The sequence below is a fragment of the Delphinapterus leucas genome, chromosome 6, assembly GCF_059928025.1.
Source record: "Delphinapterus leucas isolate spDelLeu-1000000601 "Yukka" chromosome 6, BTC_Dleu_Yukka2, whole genome shotgun sequence".
Taxonomy (NCBI): domain Eukaryota; kingdom Metazoa; phylum Chordata; class Mammalia; order Artiodactyla; family Monodontidae; genus Delphinapterus; species Delphinapterus leucas.
This window is the reverse complement of record NC_143134.1, coordinates 62,898,691-62,916,919: the sequence shown is the minus strand read 5'-3', so window position 1 is coordinate 62,916,919 and position 18,229 is coordinate 62,898,691. Positions and strand designations below refer to the sequence as shown.

The 18,229-nt window shown below is 35.9% G+C and overlaps 1 protein-coding gene across 1 annotated transcript; it reads left to right on the top strand.

Annotated features, from left to right (window-relative positions):
* Positions 1–1,418: 1,418 nt before the first annotated feature.
* On the top strand, positions 1,419–17,840 carry TYRP1 (tyrosinase related protein 1). Its single transcript, XM_030763804.2, has 7 exons — positions 1,419–1,840; positions 3,459–3,781; positions 6,493–6,697; positions 9,530–9,697; positions 11,855–12,034; positions 15,036–15,182; positions 16,029–17,840. Exons 1-7 carry the CDS (start codon positions 1,456–1,458, stop codon positions 16,232–16,234), a joined length of 1,614 nt encoding a protein of 537 aa, XP_030619664.2. The 5' UTR covers positions 1,419–1,455; the 3' UTR covers positions 16,235–17,840.
* The last annotated feature ends 389 nt before the right edge of the window (positions 17,841–18,229 follow it).

Sequence of the window (18,229 nt, the reverse complement as noted above, 5' to 3'; positions counted from 1 at the left end):
AGTCCTTTATATAGGTTTCTGGACAATTTTATGGCTGAGAGTCAAATAGGACAGCTAACCCTGATCGCAAATTCTGATCACTTTTGCACAGCAATTATGTACTCCAAACTAAAGATTAACTTTGAAAATTGATTTCATATGTATGGGTCTCAACTCCAGAGGAAAATTCCTTTTGAAATACAGGAATCTATTACCCTTAGTGCCATTAACTTAAGACTGCTTGCAGAGAAGGTAGGAAAGAATAAGCTATTTAGTGGTCATTTTCTAAACAGTAGACATAGCAGTGACCCTGAGATCCTTTGCCACAGAGATGAACACCACCCCAATGGAGGTAAGGGAGTTGGAGTACCCAACTGTCAATACCAGCAGTCACCTTGATAGCCAATGTCATGTGAGTTGGTGTAATTATATCTGATGTCTTTTCTACTACAATTATTCTCTCTGGAAATTTTAAGAATGGTGGCATCTGTTTTCAAGACGGAACACAATCAAAAGCTACCATCAGGTGCAGGCACTAGCCTAGCCCTTTATCACTAAGAAAAGGTAAGTAATCTCATTTACCCTCTAAAGATATATTTTCAAAGGAAAAAATAAAATTCTCTGCAATGAAAACAAAAGCTCTCTAGTTTCTCTGACTTGTTGTATTCCAAATTCGTGGCTCTGACCTTTTCTTAAAACTTTAAACATCACAAGGAAATCAGTGGGAAGGCAATCATGTGCTAACCAAATACTTAAAGGGCAGAAAAATTCACTGAAGTGAAAAGAGATTAGTAAAGGGTGGAAAAGAGGAGCAGCCCCTCCCAGTTTGGGTGAACAGATTTGGGATGAGTTACCAGGCAGAAACCCACAAGCAATTAACAGCTCTGACATCAGGGGAGAAGCAAATATAAAACACTCAGTTCTAAGAAAGGCTCAGCAGAGGATCCCCTCAGGAGTTCAAGGTACTGGAGAGAAACTCTATGGGGAGTGGGTGGATTCCCGCCAAAACTCCATTAGGATAAAGGGGACTTTAAATCCTGGAAATTAACTTGCTAGAAATCTGCCCCCAATTTCTTCTTTCAGCTCCACGGATAAATGTAATTAACGACAGTGACCCGATAATGAGTGCTTTTGATAAATGACATCCAGGGTAAGTATTTTTTTATATAAATAGAAATTTAAAATGAAGAAAATTAAATGACGAGGACAGGGGATTTAATTATGTAGGTATTATACATGTCAAATTTTTAAAGGTAAATTACTATTTTGATTAGTTTTTGAAATGTCATTTTACAGATATGAAAAGCATTTTGAAGGTGGGTTGGGAAGGGTCTCATGCCATTTATAACAGTACAAAACAACTTGCATAATTTCATCTTGCTTTTTCCTTTTCAGCTTGCTTTTTATCTATGTGCCTCGGGCTCTACACAAAGGGCTGAAAACCAGAGCCTGTACTGCATTCTTGCTTCAAGCAGAATGAAAGCTCCCAAACTCCTCTCTCTGGGCTACACCTTCTTGGCCCTGCTTTTTTTCCAGCAGGCCTGGGCTCAATTCCCAAGACAGTGTGTCACCATCGAGGCTCTGAGAAATGGCGTGTGTTGCCCAGACCTGTTCCCACTGTCTGGGCCTGGGACTGACCGCTGTGGTTCCTCATCGGGAAGGGGCAGGTGTGAAGTGGTGACAGCTGACTCCCGACCCCACGGCCCCCAGTACCCACACGATGGCAGAGATGACCGAGAGGGCTGGCCCACGCGCTTCTTCAACAGGACATGCCACTGCATTGGCAATTTCTCAGGATACAACTGTGGAACCTGCCGTCCTGGATGGAGAGGAGCTGCCTGTGACCAGAGGGTTCTCATAGGTAAGTGGGGTGTGAATGGATGCACAGTTCTGCGTGGAACTCAACACACTTACAGAATCCTGAACCAGTTGAACTTTCAGAACTCCCAGAAATCATAAAGCTCAAGACTTACTTTTCACAGCTGAGGAAACTGAGGCTTAGAGAGGCTGAGAAAAGTATTTGATTTAAGGAGTTGAAGGTGAACCTCAAGTCTTCTAATAACATTTCCTTTCAAAAGATTTGTTGAGCAACTCCTTTATACTAGGAACTGTGCTAGGTGTTTATGACTGGACCTTTCAGTAACTTTGCAAGATAGTTATGTTAATTGTGAGGTTCCGAAAGGTCAAGTCCATGTAGCTGGTATGTGGTAAACCTGGAATTCACACTGAGATGTGTCCAGCTCTAATCGATGAGCTTCTTCCACTACCCTTGCTGACCACAAGGATGGTTCCTGCTCTGATGATCAAGTTCAGCCATTTTACAAGATGAGCCTGGCCTGCAGCCTAAATGACAATAAATGAGAAAGCTTTAAATAGTAACAGTTGGCAATACTGGATTGTTTTCCTTGTGCCAAACATGGGACCAAGAGTTTCAGGGGACGTTTACTGAGCCTTTTTTTTTTTTTTTTTTGTGGTACGCAGGCCTCTCACTGTTGTGGCCTCTCCCGTTGCGGAGCACAGGTTCCAGACACGCAGGCTCAGTGGCCATGGCTCACGGGCCCAGCCGCTCCACGGCATGTGGGATCTTCCTGGACTGGGGCACAAACCCGTGTCCCCTGCATCGGCAGGCGGGCTCTCAAACACTGTGCCACCAGGGAAACCTTTTTTTTTTTTTTTTAATTGAAGTATAGCTGATTTACAATGTTGTGGCTACAGCAAAGTGATTCAGTTATACATATATATCTATTTCTTCAGATTTTTTTCCCTTATGGGTTATCACAAAATATTGAGTATAGTTCCCTGTACTACAGAGTACATCTTTGTTTGTTATTTATTTTATATACAGTTGTATGTACGTGTTAATCCCAAACTCCTCATTTATCCCTCTCCCCCTTTCCCTTTGGTAGCCATAAGTTTGTTCTCTATGTCTGTGGGTGAGTCTTTATTCTGAGCCAGGCTCTGGTCTAAGTGCTTTTTATGTGTGTCCTCTTAGTCTTTACAGCTTTATAAAGCGGATATTCTTACACACACTTTACAGATGAAAAACTGATGCTTAGAGAAATGTGTGCAGTCACAGAATGAGGCTCTGGTCTTAACCACTATACTATACCGCATACCGTGTTTTTGCAAAATTTATGATATTAAAAAGGTAGAAAACTCCAAGAAATATGCCAATAGTGAGCAGAAATCAATATAACAGGATCATAGAATCATAAAGTCCATGGTAAGATTAAGGAAAGCTCATAGGAATCCTAGAGTAAGTTGGAGAGAGAAAGAAGGAGGGGAAGAGAGAGACAAAAAGCAGGCCTGAAGAAGGGATTTTAGCAAGGGGTATTTTTAAAAGTATAAAATGATGTGAGCACACATGTAAGTTATCATTCATGGGTAAATGGGACGTGGTGTTACAAGATGATTATGTGCATTGTCTACCCATGCCCACACTGCCGATGTTTTCACGTTTGAATTTTGTACCCTTAAAGTCAGGAGAAACCTACTGGACTTAAGTACAGAAGAAAAGAACCGCTTTGTCCGGGCCCTGGATATGGCAAAGCGTACAATTCACCCTCAGTTTGTCATTGCCACCAGGAGATCAGAAGAAATATTGGGGCCAGATGGCAACACCCCACAATTTGAGAACATTTCCATTTATAACTACTTTGTTTGGACGCACTACTACTCAGTCAAAAAGACTTTTCTGGGGGCAGGACAGGAAAGCTTTGGTGAAGTGGATTTCTCTCATGAGGGACCAGCGTTTCTCACATGGCATAGGTACCACCTGCTGCAGCTGGAGAGGGACATGCAGGTATGCACGAGGCATGGCCATGTTCATATCCTTTACAGAGGAGGTGACTTGTTTCTAAGTTGTTGATCCACTGTGTTCCAAATGATCAAAACAGGCGATGACAAAGCGATTTCACATTATTAATCTGCCTTTGGCATTCTGTTAAGTTTCTCCCTATGCTAATTACTTCCTTATTAATTAATCTTTACCCTTTGTGAAGTGAAAAGAAAGTCTCATCAGTGATGAGGAAGCCAATTGAGATATTTGTAGGTGTGAATTAAAGCACTGGACATATTCTACAGCTCTGTCATTGAAAAAATAACCCTCATATAGTTTGCAATGAAGGGACTCTCACTTGATATGTCTCCCTTTTCAAATGTAAACCAATACCTCCTCCTGGTTTGAATGAGGCAGGTGTGTATAACTTCTCAGTCTTCCAAGTCCCAAATGTATAGCTCACTTTATAAGTTGATGATTCGTTCTGATATGATACGGGGTTTAAATTATGAAAAAAATTACTTTTCATTTATATTGTCATATTTTAATTGAACTACATTTTTTCCATGCCCCCTACCACTTTGAGGCTTATAGAAGACACCTACTAACAACATCCCATAGGTCAGACATCATTTTAATTAAAAAGGCATTGACTTTTTTGGCATAAAGTGAAGCTCAAAACAAAGTTATTTCCTGCTTATTTTTAATCAGATAAGCTAAAGCCACATTAAAGAATCTGTTAACATAAATACTTTCACATTGTTTATTTTACTAATTGCTCAATATTTTAAGAAAAGTATTGTTATTTTTAAATGAAGTTTTTTAAAAAATTTTTTGTTATTGACGTACAGTTGATTTACAATGTTGTGTTAATTTCCGCTGTACAGCAAAGTGATTCAGTTACACATATCTATACATTCTTTTCTTATATTCTGTTCCATGATGGTTTATCATAGGATATGGAATATAGTTCTCTGTGCTATACAGTAGGACCCTGTTGTTTATCAGTTCTGTATATAACAGCTTACATCTGCTAACCCCAACCTAACCCCTAACCCCTTTAAAATTCTTAGATCTCAATTAGGAAATCCACAAACTGAACCTGTTTTCTAGATGAAATGACAGCAATGAATCCCTCCCCACAAATTAAAATCTAAAAATATCCGAGGGCAGATTCCCATATTGATTCGCAGTATGCTTGTGCCCAGCATTATCCAAGAAAATAAATGGTTAGAAGGGAGAGATTTAATGCACTAAAATACAGAACAAAATATTCACAAGTAAGTAGTCCATCCATATGCAATTTGAGAGTGATTAAATGAATTCATCTGATACTCTGAACTTCATAGTTTATAGCTCTGATTTCAAGGCAATTTTCAGATTATGAGTAGATAAATCTGTCATTTGTAATCGACTCGAGCTCTTCTTGCCTTCAAGTCATTTTCCCACAGGTACATCAAAATGGAAGGGCAGGTGGAAAGTATCTAAAAGCTTCAATTTTGCCTGCGTAAGCTTCAACCTCTATAGAGACTTACGTTTTTAAAACCCAACAGCACAAGGGATCCAACAAATTACAATCTAAATGTAACGCACAGTTGAAATGCCACATGAATCTGCTCCAGCTCCCAGATGCCAGTTGCTGAACCACAAACTGACTCTTAATGATCCCTTAGAAGCTGTCACTAATTTTTGTGAACCAGAACAATGGCTTCTAAATAAGGACTCTAAAGCTCTGGAGATCAATAACTGGGGAATACCTTGGAAAGTTCTGACCCTCTAAAATACCCCGAGGACAAGGAAATGCTTCCTAGAAAGGGTTTAAAAGTAAAAAAGTACATATGTACTAAATACTTGTGAGATAAAACAATGGCAATCCCTACATTTATATCCCACACTCTAAATATAGCTCACTAAAGGCTTAAAGGAATGAGAAATAACAAGTACAATAAATACATGTTTAAAGGAACCCAGTAAAATAAGCATGTGATCTTGAGTCCAGCATTTTTAAAATTGTTGAGAACAGCTCTAAATGGAAACTAGGTCTCTGGTCTAAATAACAGTGTGCACAGAGAAATATTCTGCTTCAGTTTAGCATTTCCTGTCTGTATTAGTTTCTAGCAGAAGCCTGAGTCTTCATAGTTTAGATTCTGAAGCAGGGGTCTCTAAGTAAAACACCTTCAGTGCCCTGGCAGATAAGGCAAGTGTGAAAGAGCCTCCGTAGTCTGTGGCCAAACCAGAATCTAAATGCCTGAAGTCGTTCTGGTTAAATTAAAAAACAGAAACAAAATAAAAGGCACTGCTTCACATAATATATCTCGAGGCTGAGTCTGGCGCCAGACCAGGAGTTAGTCATGCTTGAATTAGAGATAAGAAAATGAAAGGAAGTGGAAATGTCAAAGTGTAGAAGTGATTATTGATAATTTTTAGTAAAACCAACAGAAATGTAACTTGCCTAAAAAAGAAAAGGAAGACACCTCCCCAAAGCATTTGCAGAAACTTCTGTATAACAAGTTGAGTTTCATTCCCTCTAGTGCCCAAGTGACTTACTGTAGTAAATTTGAGGCTTTGTTAAATAAGGTATTTAAGTCCTCTAGCCCTTCAGGCACCACTGACACACTAACTGGTTCCTAAGTGGCTGAAAAGAACTAATAGAAACAGAATGCCAGGGAGTAAACCAAGCAAAGGGAGAATTTTAAACAAAAGCAGAGAATGCTAACAGAGTTTCTGTGATCTAGGAAATGTTGCAGGATCCTTCTTTCTCCCTTCCTTACTGGAATTTTGCCACCGGGAAGAACACCTGTGACATTTGCACCAATGACTTGATGGGATCAAGAAGCAACTTTGATTCCACTCTTATAAGCCCGAACTCCGTCTTTTCTCAATGGCGAGTGGTCTGCGAATCCTTGGAAGATTATGATACCCTGGGAACCCTTTGTAACAGTAAGTTCCAAATGACAACTAGGATTCAGAACTGCCTGTTAGGTAAAGTGATTAAATGTGCTGCCTGAAGGCTCTTCATTCTACTAAGGACTTCAGACTAAAATCCACGTTTATTATGGAGAGTTGATGTACAAATATTCACTAAGTACCTAGGACAGTCAAGGCAATCTGGGGTGCTCCAGGGGAAAAAGAAAGTGCCTATCCATTTTTCCATTGCTTTCCTTGAACAACTTGGTCAGTGCATTGCTCACTTTCTTATTTTGGAAATGTCTATTTCGTATTAATTAATCCTCTTAGTAAGCTCAGCACTGCTTAGTAGTCATGTGTCTTGTGTTGGAAATTCACAGAAAATGTTTCCCTAGGAAATGTGAAATATGCAGAAAGAGTTGGAAGTGCCCTGGGAGTAAAAAATACATATAATAATAATTACTATTATTATTGTATAATGATTATTACTATTATTTTATGTTATTATATTATTTTTACTATTATGTTAATCTGCTCAGAAGGTTAAAAAACCAAAAGGTGACATGGAGGATGCCTTTAATAAAAGAAAGATACTGTACAGAAGATGTCTGCCAACTAGCTCTTTCCAGCTCTCCCAAAGTGAATACAAAAAGAGAATGATTACCCAGTTTTCCTAGCATCCTTTCTCCAGTGGTCTGAATGCCATCTCTGCCACAGGGCACGTTTCTGTCCTATGTGGATCAGCTCCCGTGAAGCTTTCTGTTCTCTTCCTTAGATCCTATTTTTACCGTCTCTCTTGCTGCTAACAGAAGGTCTTAATTATCAGAGTCTTTTTATCCCATCTTATTTTTCTTCTTCAGGCACGTCTGGCTATTTTGAACTTTTGTTCTTCCATATAAAAACTAGAATTATTGGAATTTATTTTTTATTTTATTATTATACTAATAACATTTATTCTGCACATATTCCTTTAGGCACCAAATATTAAATTACTTTGTAACTTAAATAGAGAATATTTTAAATAGAGCAAAGAAATTAAGTAGATTTTTCACCATTAGAAAATTATTTAGGCATATATAGGAATAAGAGAAGTAAATGTATATAAAATTTTATTCTGTAGAAGTTTAAAAATTAAAATAAAACTTTGTTTGGCATGCTGAATGAGATAAAATTGAGGATCAGTATGTCTTTAGATACCAAAACATTCATCTCTCTCTGACTGTGATTTTTTTTTAATTTGTTTGCACATGGACAACTTCTGCCATTGCACCTATTAACATCCTATGGATTGGAGTCCTGTGGGATTTCCATGCAGGAATGAATGAAAAGTTCAGAGTGTCTGAAGTAGAAAGCAAATTTAAGAAGTATAGTGAAGAAAGAGCATGTTTTACATGTGATGAATTAAAGGTGATATTTTAGTGGCTGGAAGAATGTTAGATGTCAATAATTAACTCTTTCAGTATACCGAATTTGGTGCATTTATGGAATACTGGAAAGATACTGTCCAGAAAGCATATGAGGACATAAGCATGCAACGTCTAAGGAAGGTTTGATCCAAAGCTGTACGGGTATGGGTGTCTTGTAAAAGATGATCAGTGAAACCACAGGAATGGATAATTTCATCCAAGAAGAAAAGTAGAGAGAGGCAAGAATTACCGTGAGGATTAAATCAGATATCTTATTAAAGTATGTGATACCATATCAGACACATTAATATGTGTTCAATAAAATGTTATTTTCCTTTTTTCTTTCACTGGCCTAATAAATAAAACAGTTCTTGTCTAGCTTCCTTTCCTTCCCGCCATCCACTACACCCTTACATTGCCACATACCCTAGGCAAGCTGTTCACCTAACAGGCCCTCTTGTACAATCAACCTGATCTTTTCATAAATCAACATACACCAAACAACTATTTAGCTTTAATTATATGCCAGTGCTGGATCAAGACTGGAGGACACACTGGTGATCAAGAAAAGAGTTTGTGCTCCGATGGGGCTTATATGATGCATAGAAGAAAGCTTATCTCTTTTATTATTACTTGTGCTTAAAATGTTTGACTTGAAAAATCTGTCTTATTTCACCTCTGGCAATTTTCCTCAGTCCTTTAGGGATCTTTGCAAATCTCTCTACCTAATGAAGGCTTCCTGAAGCCATCCATTTGGGAAGAATTGATTCTCTCACTTACGCTCTCCCCGCTTCCCACCCCCCCCTTCCCTCCCTTCCCTATTTCTCCTTTTCTCCCTCCCTGTCTCCCCAAAGGCATCTCTGTATCTCTAGGGGTACATATTATCCCTAGTACAGCAGCTCTTTGTTTACCTGTTTATCTTACTGACCTTAAAATGTTTCAATTATTTTCCACATTAATTGCTGAAAAATATGTGGTGATTGCAATACAGACCGCTTCCCAAAGAGATTTAAGGTTGTTTTAACTTTATTTCTCTGAAGGCTTGAAAGAGCATTCAAGTACAAAATTTCGTATGTGTATGAAATACGGATTTCAGTGTAGAGTTCTGGTTTATGAGATTATGTTGGTAGGATTTAATTTTCCATGGAATTTTCATTTTAATGTGTTCTCTTGAAAAAAGCATATGTTGATTTAACAAATACAAGGACCTCTATCTGTTATTGTGATCATCTTTTTCCTCAGGTGATTTTGTGTATCACACAATTTCCCTATTCACAGAAGTTGGACATGATAACTTATTTCCTCACTTTAATGCCACTAAATATGCACTTTAAAAATTTTCTCTTCTACCAAGGAAACCCTGTTTTTCAGTGTTCGTGCTATGTATACAAATTTGAAAAACAAAGCTAAGATCTCTAAATGTTCTATACATGTTCACCGTTTCCCATCTTTTCCCCAGGCACTGAGGGTAGGCCAATTAGGAGAAATCCAGCTGGAAATGTGGCTAGACCAATGGTGCAACGTCTTCCTGAACCACAGGATGTCACTCAGTGCTTGGAAGTTGGTTTATTTGACACACCTCCTTTTTATTCCACTTCTACAAACAGTTTCCGAAACACAGTGGAAGGCAAGTAAAAATCGGTGCTCTGAATTGACCTAGTTGTTACAGGGAAAACTATTCAAATTCAAATCTCTTTGAAAAAAACCTTTGAATGCCATATGGATCCTGTAAGTTTATGTGAATAGGGCCACCTATTATGATATAATCACAATTCTCTGCTCAAAAAAAGAACTTTCTTAAAGAAAAGTGTGAGACCCTGAAACTTTTTATCATAGGAGAAGCCCTTGGAAATGATTCTGTTAAAATACCTAAAAGGTATTAAACTCAAATTTCTGTTAGGTAGCTGGCCAATATGTGTATAACTATATCAAATTCTAGTATAGGCAAATAATATTCAAGACTTGGAGAGATTATTAATTTTTTTCTTAAAAAATATAATAAAAAATCCTGAACATAAGTTGCCATCTACTAAAGCCTGGTTTGGACCCATGTTTTACTTAGGTATCATCCTGCAACTTTTATTAAGATCTATAAAAATTGGAACTTGCATCTAGAGATATTTAATTTGGTTTTCCTTGCTTAATTCAAAGTATTTTAAAGCTGAGAAACTGAGGTCCAAAGAAGTGAAATTAATTTCCAAAGATATCCAGCTAGTTAGTAACAGAGCACAGATTCAAATCCAAATTTTCTAAGTCCTCTAAAATAAATTGTATTTCATTTATAATTATTTTATAAAATAATTTACTTTATAAAATAAATTTTGATACCTCTAAATTATTCATGATATATATTTAAAGTTTTAAGAGAGTAGAATCACATTTAACTTTATTATAAACTTGTTATTGTCAAATTTTACCTTAAATACAGCATTGCACATGTTAGACCGCCCTCCCCCCAACCAATAAAAGGGAATAGATCTCTCTTTCCCATAATCTGAGATACCTGATGTATAGATCCGATAATTATTTTCAATTATCTCCCCTTTTATCATCAAAATTATATGCCATTCTTTCCTATCTTTATGTTAATTTTCATAACTACAATGATACACTGACTTGGAGATGACTCAATAAATAATAACCGTATTTTGACTAAGCTGGTATTTATAAACTAAGACTATAAGTAGTGATTTCATAAAGAATTTGCAGATTGTGTCTTACTGATGCCCAATCAAAAGACAAATTGTACTGATTTCCTGACAGAATGCATGAAAAGATTAGTGCTTAACCACCTGCTGTGTACATTACAGACAATCTTTAAACGTTTTATGAGTCAAAAAATAATGGAATAAACATATAAATATGAGTAAATGAATAACTATAATTATACAACTGAGTTAATGTATTTCAAATTCTAATTTTGTTTTATAATATACAGCCTTTCCCTGCTATCCCCGCTCTGGTCCTTTAAGCTAACTACACACACTTGTAACTCCATCCCACATCAGAGACCATCTATTTTTGTTTGTGATCTATCCTTGTCTTCTCTCTAATATGTATTCATGAACAATATATATATGTGAGTATATATGGGAATATAATATGTGGATTATATATAAAATGGGAATATATATATGATCCACATGTGAAATATATATAATATGGAAATGTATTTGGAGAAGATATATAGATAGAATACAGATCATTCTCAAAAGTTCTATAAACATTTTGACAGCAGTCTTCAGATATTTAAAACTAGCACAGAGATGGTAAGAAAGCTCTGAGAAACTGTAACTTCTCCACAAAAATAATTTTCTAAAAATAAACATGCTGACAGTCATTCAAAAGGAATAAGGTAGGAGACTAAAGTAACATCTGGCAATTTAAGTTCCAGGACAATCAGAGTGGTGTTCTCCCAATTGTATCAGCAGTTTTTGTAGAAGCTAGAGCTTTCCACTATCTTTATTTCCATGTAGACCAACGTTACCCTTGTCAAAATAGAGTGTTCTATATATTTTGACTGGTAGTCTTTGCAGGTCATTATTTTTAAGCTAGAGGCTACATTTAGAATGCCATGCCACTAGCTTCAAACTAACCTAGCTCTCGGTACAGCAAACACATGTCACCAACCATAGGTACAGAGAAGCAGTGCTATTACACTAAGGTAAAAATTGGCCTGACAAGCTTAGGAAAAATTGTTTCCCAATATAATCACTGCTTTGGACTTGAAAAGTTAGATATGTGTAATGGTTTTTACTATTCTCATCCTTCTTTTTGTATCTAGGTTACAGTGATCCCACAGGAAGGTATGACCCTACTGTGCGAAGCCTTCACAATTTGGCTCATCTATTCCTGAATGGAACTGGGGGGCAAACTCATTTATCTCCCAATGATCCTATTTTTGTCCTCCTACATACTTTCACTGATGCAGTCTTTGATGAATGGCTGAGGAGATACACTGCTGGTAAAACTCTTTCATATGCTTTTTGCAGGCTCAGCAAAGGAGATTGTTCAGATGGCATAGTTACCACTTTAGGCTAAGCATTTGGCACATTTAAACTACACCTAACAATAGGATAAAATAGCTCTAATATCTAGCCATTTCCAACTATTCTAAACCACTTTGAAAAGGCAGATGAGAAGTCTCTCAGAACAGTAATTGTAAGATGATACTTATTAACATTCAATAGGACTAAAAAGGTAATCTCTTCTCCTTTTTACCATGTAAAGATGACTACCATGTTTCCCCAATTTTTCTTTCTCATATCTTCCAATGAACATCCTCATTGTTTTTTAATATGAATGCAAAAACCTTAAAGAGCTCTTCTTTGATACCCCAAAAGACAGAAAAAATACACTCATAATCCACAGTTCTGATTCTTATTACTTTACGGCCTCTCACAAATGGAAATTTTATTCAACTTGAAAAGTTAATGTTAGTTTTTATATCACACTGTAGAAAATCTCTTTTAAGTTCATTGTAATGCATTTTTAAAATATTATTTAAAGGCTACTTTCTCTTCACTCAGCTGAGAGGGTTGTATTACTATTCCAACAACGAATGTGCTTTTACTGGTTAAAACATCATAAATTTTCACATTTTAAGTGTTCTAAGTTTTGTCTTATGTGCCTTTACTTCGTCATGCACATAAACATAATATTGGAGATTAACTATCTACTGATTCATTTATTCATTCAGCCATCTCTTACTTCTGTGCTGTGTGTGGGTGTATGTGTGTGTGTGAGAGAGAGAGAGAGAGAGAGAGAGAATACAATAGAAACCGCTAACCTAACCTGATTTGGACCATTAATTGATGACTTGGTCAAAATAGTTTGTTTCATCTGAAAACAATTTAAGAAATAAATAGCTTAAATACAAATATTTATTCACGTATCAATCTTCTATGAATTCACTGATTGGAGTTCCATCTGATTTTTCATGTGTATTTATATACATACATACAACCATAATGAATTGTCTATAATTTACAGTGTCTGTTTCTTTAAAGTGAAACAAGAAATTAACAACCCTTGTGATGCAATCTGAGTACAGTATTATTCTAAATTTTCATAATGCTCCCCTAACCCTTAAAAATCATAGTTGCTCATTCCTAATTCTATAGCAACGTTGCAGCCACTTATTCTTAATAAATCTTTCCAAAGCATTCCATTTATATATTATAAAAACAACATCCTCCTCTTTTTATAATCATAATTATCGATTTACGTGTGTTTTGTTATATTACTTTTATTTCAATAACAAATAACTAGAATTAGTAGGTTTAGAAACGAACATAACAAACTTTTGTTAAACATACACTGCTGGAAACTAGACAGCAATGTATAAACTGACAATAAGCATATGTAAATAAATATAGAGTATGTTATATGGGGGAAAGTCTTTGTAGACAAGTAAAATCAGGAAAGGGGACAGGCAGCACTGCGTAAGTATATGGAGAAAAACGCTCCCAAGACAAAGGAACAAAGGAGCCACTGTGGCTGGAGCAGAGTGGGGAGTGGGGAGAAAACGGAGGGAGATGACAAGGTCAGAGAGAAAACAGGGGGCAGATCCTTAAAGACATTGGGCTTAACTCTAAGACAGAAGGGGAGCCATTGAAGGGTCTGACACAGGGAAGCAACATTGCAATCCAATTGCTATTGATATTTTTATTCTTCTTCTTTTCCTCCACTTATTTTAATGGACATAACTTTTTTATGCAGCTGTAACTGGACTGGGTTGAGGCCAATTCAATAAAGATGAAGTGGGAAGTTTAAAAAATGATCTAAGTTATTAGCTTTAACATCTAACTTTAACAAATAATTAATAGGAGTAGTGCCTTGAGGCCAGGAACCTTGTCTTTTGTTTAATGCTATACCCCATGTGCCTAGATCAGTGCCTGGCATCAGCAGGAGCTCAATAGATTTCAGTGGATAAATATTTAATTAGCATTAATTCATAGTACATTTAAAATCACTAGATTTTAAATTTAAAGTTACAAAAATATAAACACTACCTGCCATTTCTATGATCAATTTTTCTTCAGAGTAGATGCTAAAATACTCTCCTGTTCTTCACAGGATCACAGTGACTGTCCAGGTAATACACTTCTTGCGAACAGAAAACCTAATATTTCACTAGCCTTCTCACATATTCCAGCTCTTTTAAATGTATTTCCACTAATGTCCTACCCAAACCCACTTCCAACTCTGGTTTTGTGACATTCCATTTGGCATTTAATTGTACCAATATAAATATAAACAACAACAACAACAACAAAAAGGAATGATCTTTTGTCACAAAGAGTATATCACTCCTTTTATCTGTGATAACAGAAACTAATAATATAAATGCCTATGATTTTTATTTAAGTAGAAAGATGAAAGGCGGCAGGAAGCAAATAGGATTCTAGGACCTTGATTCAAAGTGTTAAGTGCTTTTTGTTAACAGAGTAAAACCCAGGGAATAAGTTAATATTTATTTCTCTAATTAAACAGAAAAATGAAAAATACTAAACAGAAATAGTCATAGTCAAGGACAAACCTCATTAGCTACAGTGTCTCTCATATTTAAATCATAGATGATACTACAGCAAATTACAGGTCCAATCTTTTCTTTAGCTTTGAAAAGTAAGTTTAATGAATTTTATTCAAATTAGTTTCTGTAATATAAAAGTAAAACAACTAATGATCATCATAGATAAGAAAAGACTAAAACTTCCTTACTTTTAAACTCTCTTTTTGTATTGGATGACATGTTAGTGCTGTACTCAAAGCATCTGAGCTCTGTTTTATGCAATTCCCTGTTCTGCTGTAGTGAAACATTTTTATGTCTTTACTCAGTGTAAAATATGAAAGAATTTTTAATGTTACCCTTGAATACTTTGAGTCACCTTCAGAACATAATAATAATGTATTAATATTAGCTTGAGTTTGTCTATTAACAAGGTGTCTTTGACATATTTTAGATATATCCACATTTCCATTGGAAAATGCCCCTATTGGACATAACAGACAATACAATATGGTACCATTTTGGCCTCCAATTACCAACATAGAAATGTTTGTTACTGCTCCAGACAACCTGGGATACACTTATGAAGTTCAATGGCCAAGTGAGTACTGAAAATATATTTCTACTGTGGAAATTTCCGAAAGCAAGTTTGTCACCCTTAAGGTAATCACATTTTTCTGAGATAAAGTAATCCACAGTTTTCCACTTGGATTTAGAAGCTTTCATTTGAATTTTTATTTGTGGATAAAGAGACTGAATTTAACATTTGTTGAGAGCCCACTCTGACCTGGTATTGAGCTGATTACATACCACACTATTTCATTTAATCCTTACAACCCTCTGAGGCAGGCATTAAAATCCTCATTTTACAAATAAGGAAGACAAGGCTTAGAGGGAGTAATTGTCAAGGATCACCTTTCTAGTGAGCACAGAGAATGAGTCTTGAGCTTAGCCCTGTGTAATATGCCCTTATTTTTCTACTACATAATGTTGCTTCCGTTTATTTAGCCTAAAAAAAAAAAAGAGATGGAGATATTCTGAGCTGTTTTTTCTGAAGTTTTGAAATTCAAAACTTTCTGATTTAATTTTAAATACCTTTCTTAACAAAGGCAGTGGGGTACAGTGGAAGAGCACAGGATCTGGGTCCTGAAAGACCTGGGCTCCAAAACAACTCTACTGCATACTAACCAAATGACCTTGGGCAAGTGACTCAAACTCTGAGCCATCATTTCCTTTAGAATGAATATAACTATCCCAGTAGGGCTCACTATGAGAAATCGGAAAGTGCTTTGAAGATGCCAGGTGCTATAACGGGCGATGTAGCCAATAAAAATTAAATATGAGGACTTTGTAAAGTGCCTGGAACAGTGCCTCTATTACGGTATCCAATTTTGGGTGGCAACTGTTTTATTATTTATTTTTTGCTCTCGTTTTCTTTTTCACATAGGTCGGAATTTTAGTATTTCTGAGATTGTTACCATAGCGGTCGTTGCTGCTTTATTACTGGTTGCAGTCATTTTTGTGGGTGCTTCTTGTCTGATTCGTGCCAGAAGAAACATGGATGAAGCAAATCAGTCTCTCCTTACTGATCAGTATCAACACTATGTTGAAGAATATGAAAAAATCCAGAATCCTCATCAGTCTGTAGTGTAATTACAAGCGGTATATTCTCTTATGCATTACTATCATAAAACCGTATGGTTGAAAAATAATAGGTTGAGTTAGTAACTGTATTTTCTTTCATTCTGTTGCTTCCGTCCTTGTGCATGCACATGCTGGAATTCAAAGCCCCAGATACTGTTTTCCAGAACTGGGGAAAGTCACAATATTTTCAATGTTTTCTATTTTTCAGTTCTATTTATAATGGTAGGTTGCACCCATTCTATGGTATTTAAGCAGATAGTATGAAGATTTGGGGCATGTTTTGAAGGTCAACTCTATGACAATATAAATAAGTTGTTGTACTTTGTTCATATTGTAAAGAAAAATCACGATTGATCGTAAACCCCTGATTAAAATACATGAGTAGGATGCAAATGAACTTATTTACGAAGCAGAAACAGACTCACAGACATAGAAAACAAACTTTCAGTTACCAGCTGGGAAAGGGGGTGGGGGAGGGATACAGAAGGAGTTGTGATTAGCAGATACAAACTACTACATATAAAATAGATAAACAACAAGGTCCTACTGTATAGCACAGGGAACTATATTCAATATCCTATAATAAACCATAATGGAAAAGAATATGTATATACATGTATAACTGAACCACTTTGCTGTACACCAGAAACTAACACAACATTGTAAATCAACTACACTTCAATAAAAAATTAAAGAAAAAAAAGAGTAGACATTTCTACAATGTCAAGATGTAAATGCGTTTCCATTCATTGACACTGGCCAACAGATATAAAGGAAGCTACATTTGTAGTTTAAATTAATTATGTGACATTATGAATGGGATCCCAATTAACTTTTTCAAACTGATCTTCCCCTTTGAGCATCAGCCTATATTATTTAGTTTAAGGTTCAAGGCCACAACAAAATCACAATCTTTGTCACACTTTGGAGAGGTAAAAGCTTTACTTTGTTTAAAAGACTGTCAATAGTGCCTATGCTTGCAATGGTGTTTTCCTACCTCTCAATTCACTGAAAAAAGAACTACCCATCCATGCATTTCACCTCCCACTTCCTCTTCTAGTTTCTTAGAGGTCCACAAGGAAGACATAAATGTAGAGAATATGTGTCACAGTGCTCTACAAATAGCATCAGTTCATGGTGTTTAATTCAAATACCATTTTCTTGTCATTTATCAGCCTTTTATATATTTTCAAAATAAAATATTAAAATATTATTTCATCGGTCCCCCTTTTCTGTACAATTCTGCGAGAACGTCATTCTTTAATTTCTTGCTATCTTTTAACAAAATATTTTTTCTCTTTTTGATCTTGTATTACAGAAACAATATTCCCAATGAAGAACTCTTACAGGCTGGTTATATGAACAAACATTTTAATGAAAATTGGTTAAAAAGAAATAATATCAGTAATAATTATACACTATAGAAAATGGGTAGTCTCATATTCCCAACTCAATAAACTGAAACAAGATTAAAGTTATATACACCTGATTGGTTACTGGGTTTCCTGCTATTAAGCAATCTTCAGGCTATGTACACAAGATAAACAGACAAAACGTGTTAGTGAAAGAGAATGTATATAACAATAATATTGTTTTAACTTTCAAAGAGGATTACTCAGTTAGTTCTCTCGAATACATTTTGATTTATTAAAATCTTACGTACTCAAAGCTTTTCAGATAAATTATTGTATAATGTAAGGTTTATTTTTATATAAACATCAATGAAACTGAGTTCCTTACTTCATATTTTTGGAGATTTACTAAGTACTCATTTCATAAACATGTATCAAGCACACACTACGGATTTGGGGAGGCGAAAGTCAGGAACATAAAATTAAGGTGACATTTGACTTGGGCCTTAAGGAATACCATTGAATTTACCAAATATAAGAGTAGAGAATGAGATTCCATGCAGAAGTGACAGCATGAGCAAAGTCACAGAAGTTTGAAAGAGCATGGAACATTCAAAACTATAAAGCAGGTCAGCGTGGTTAGAGCACAGTT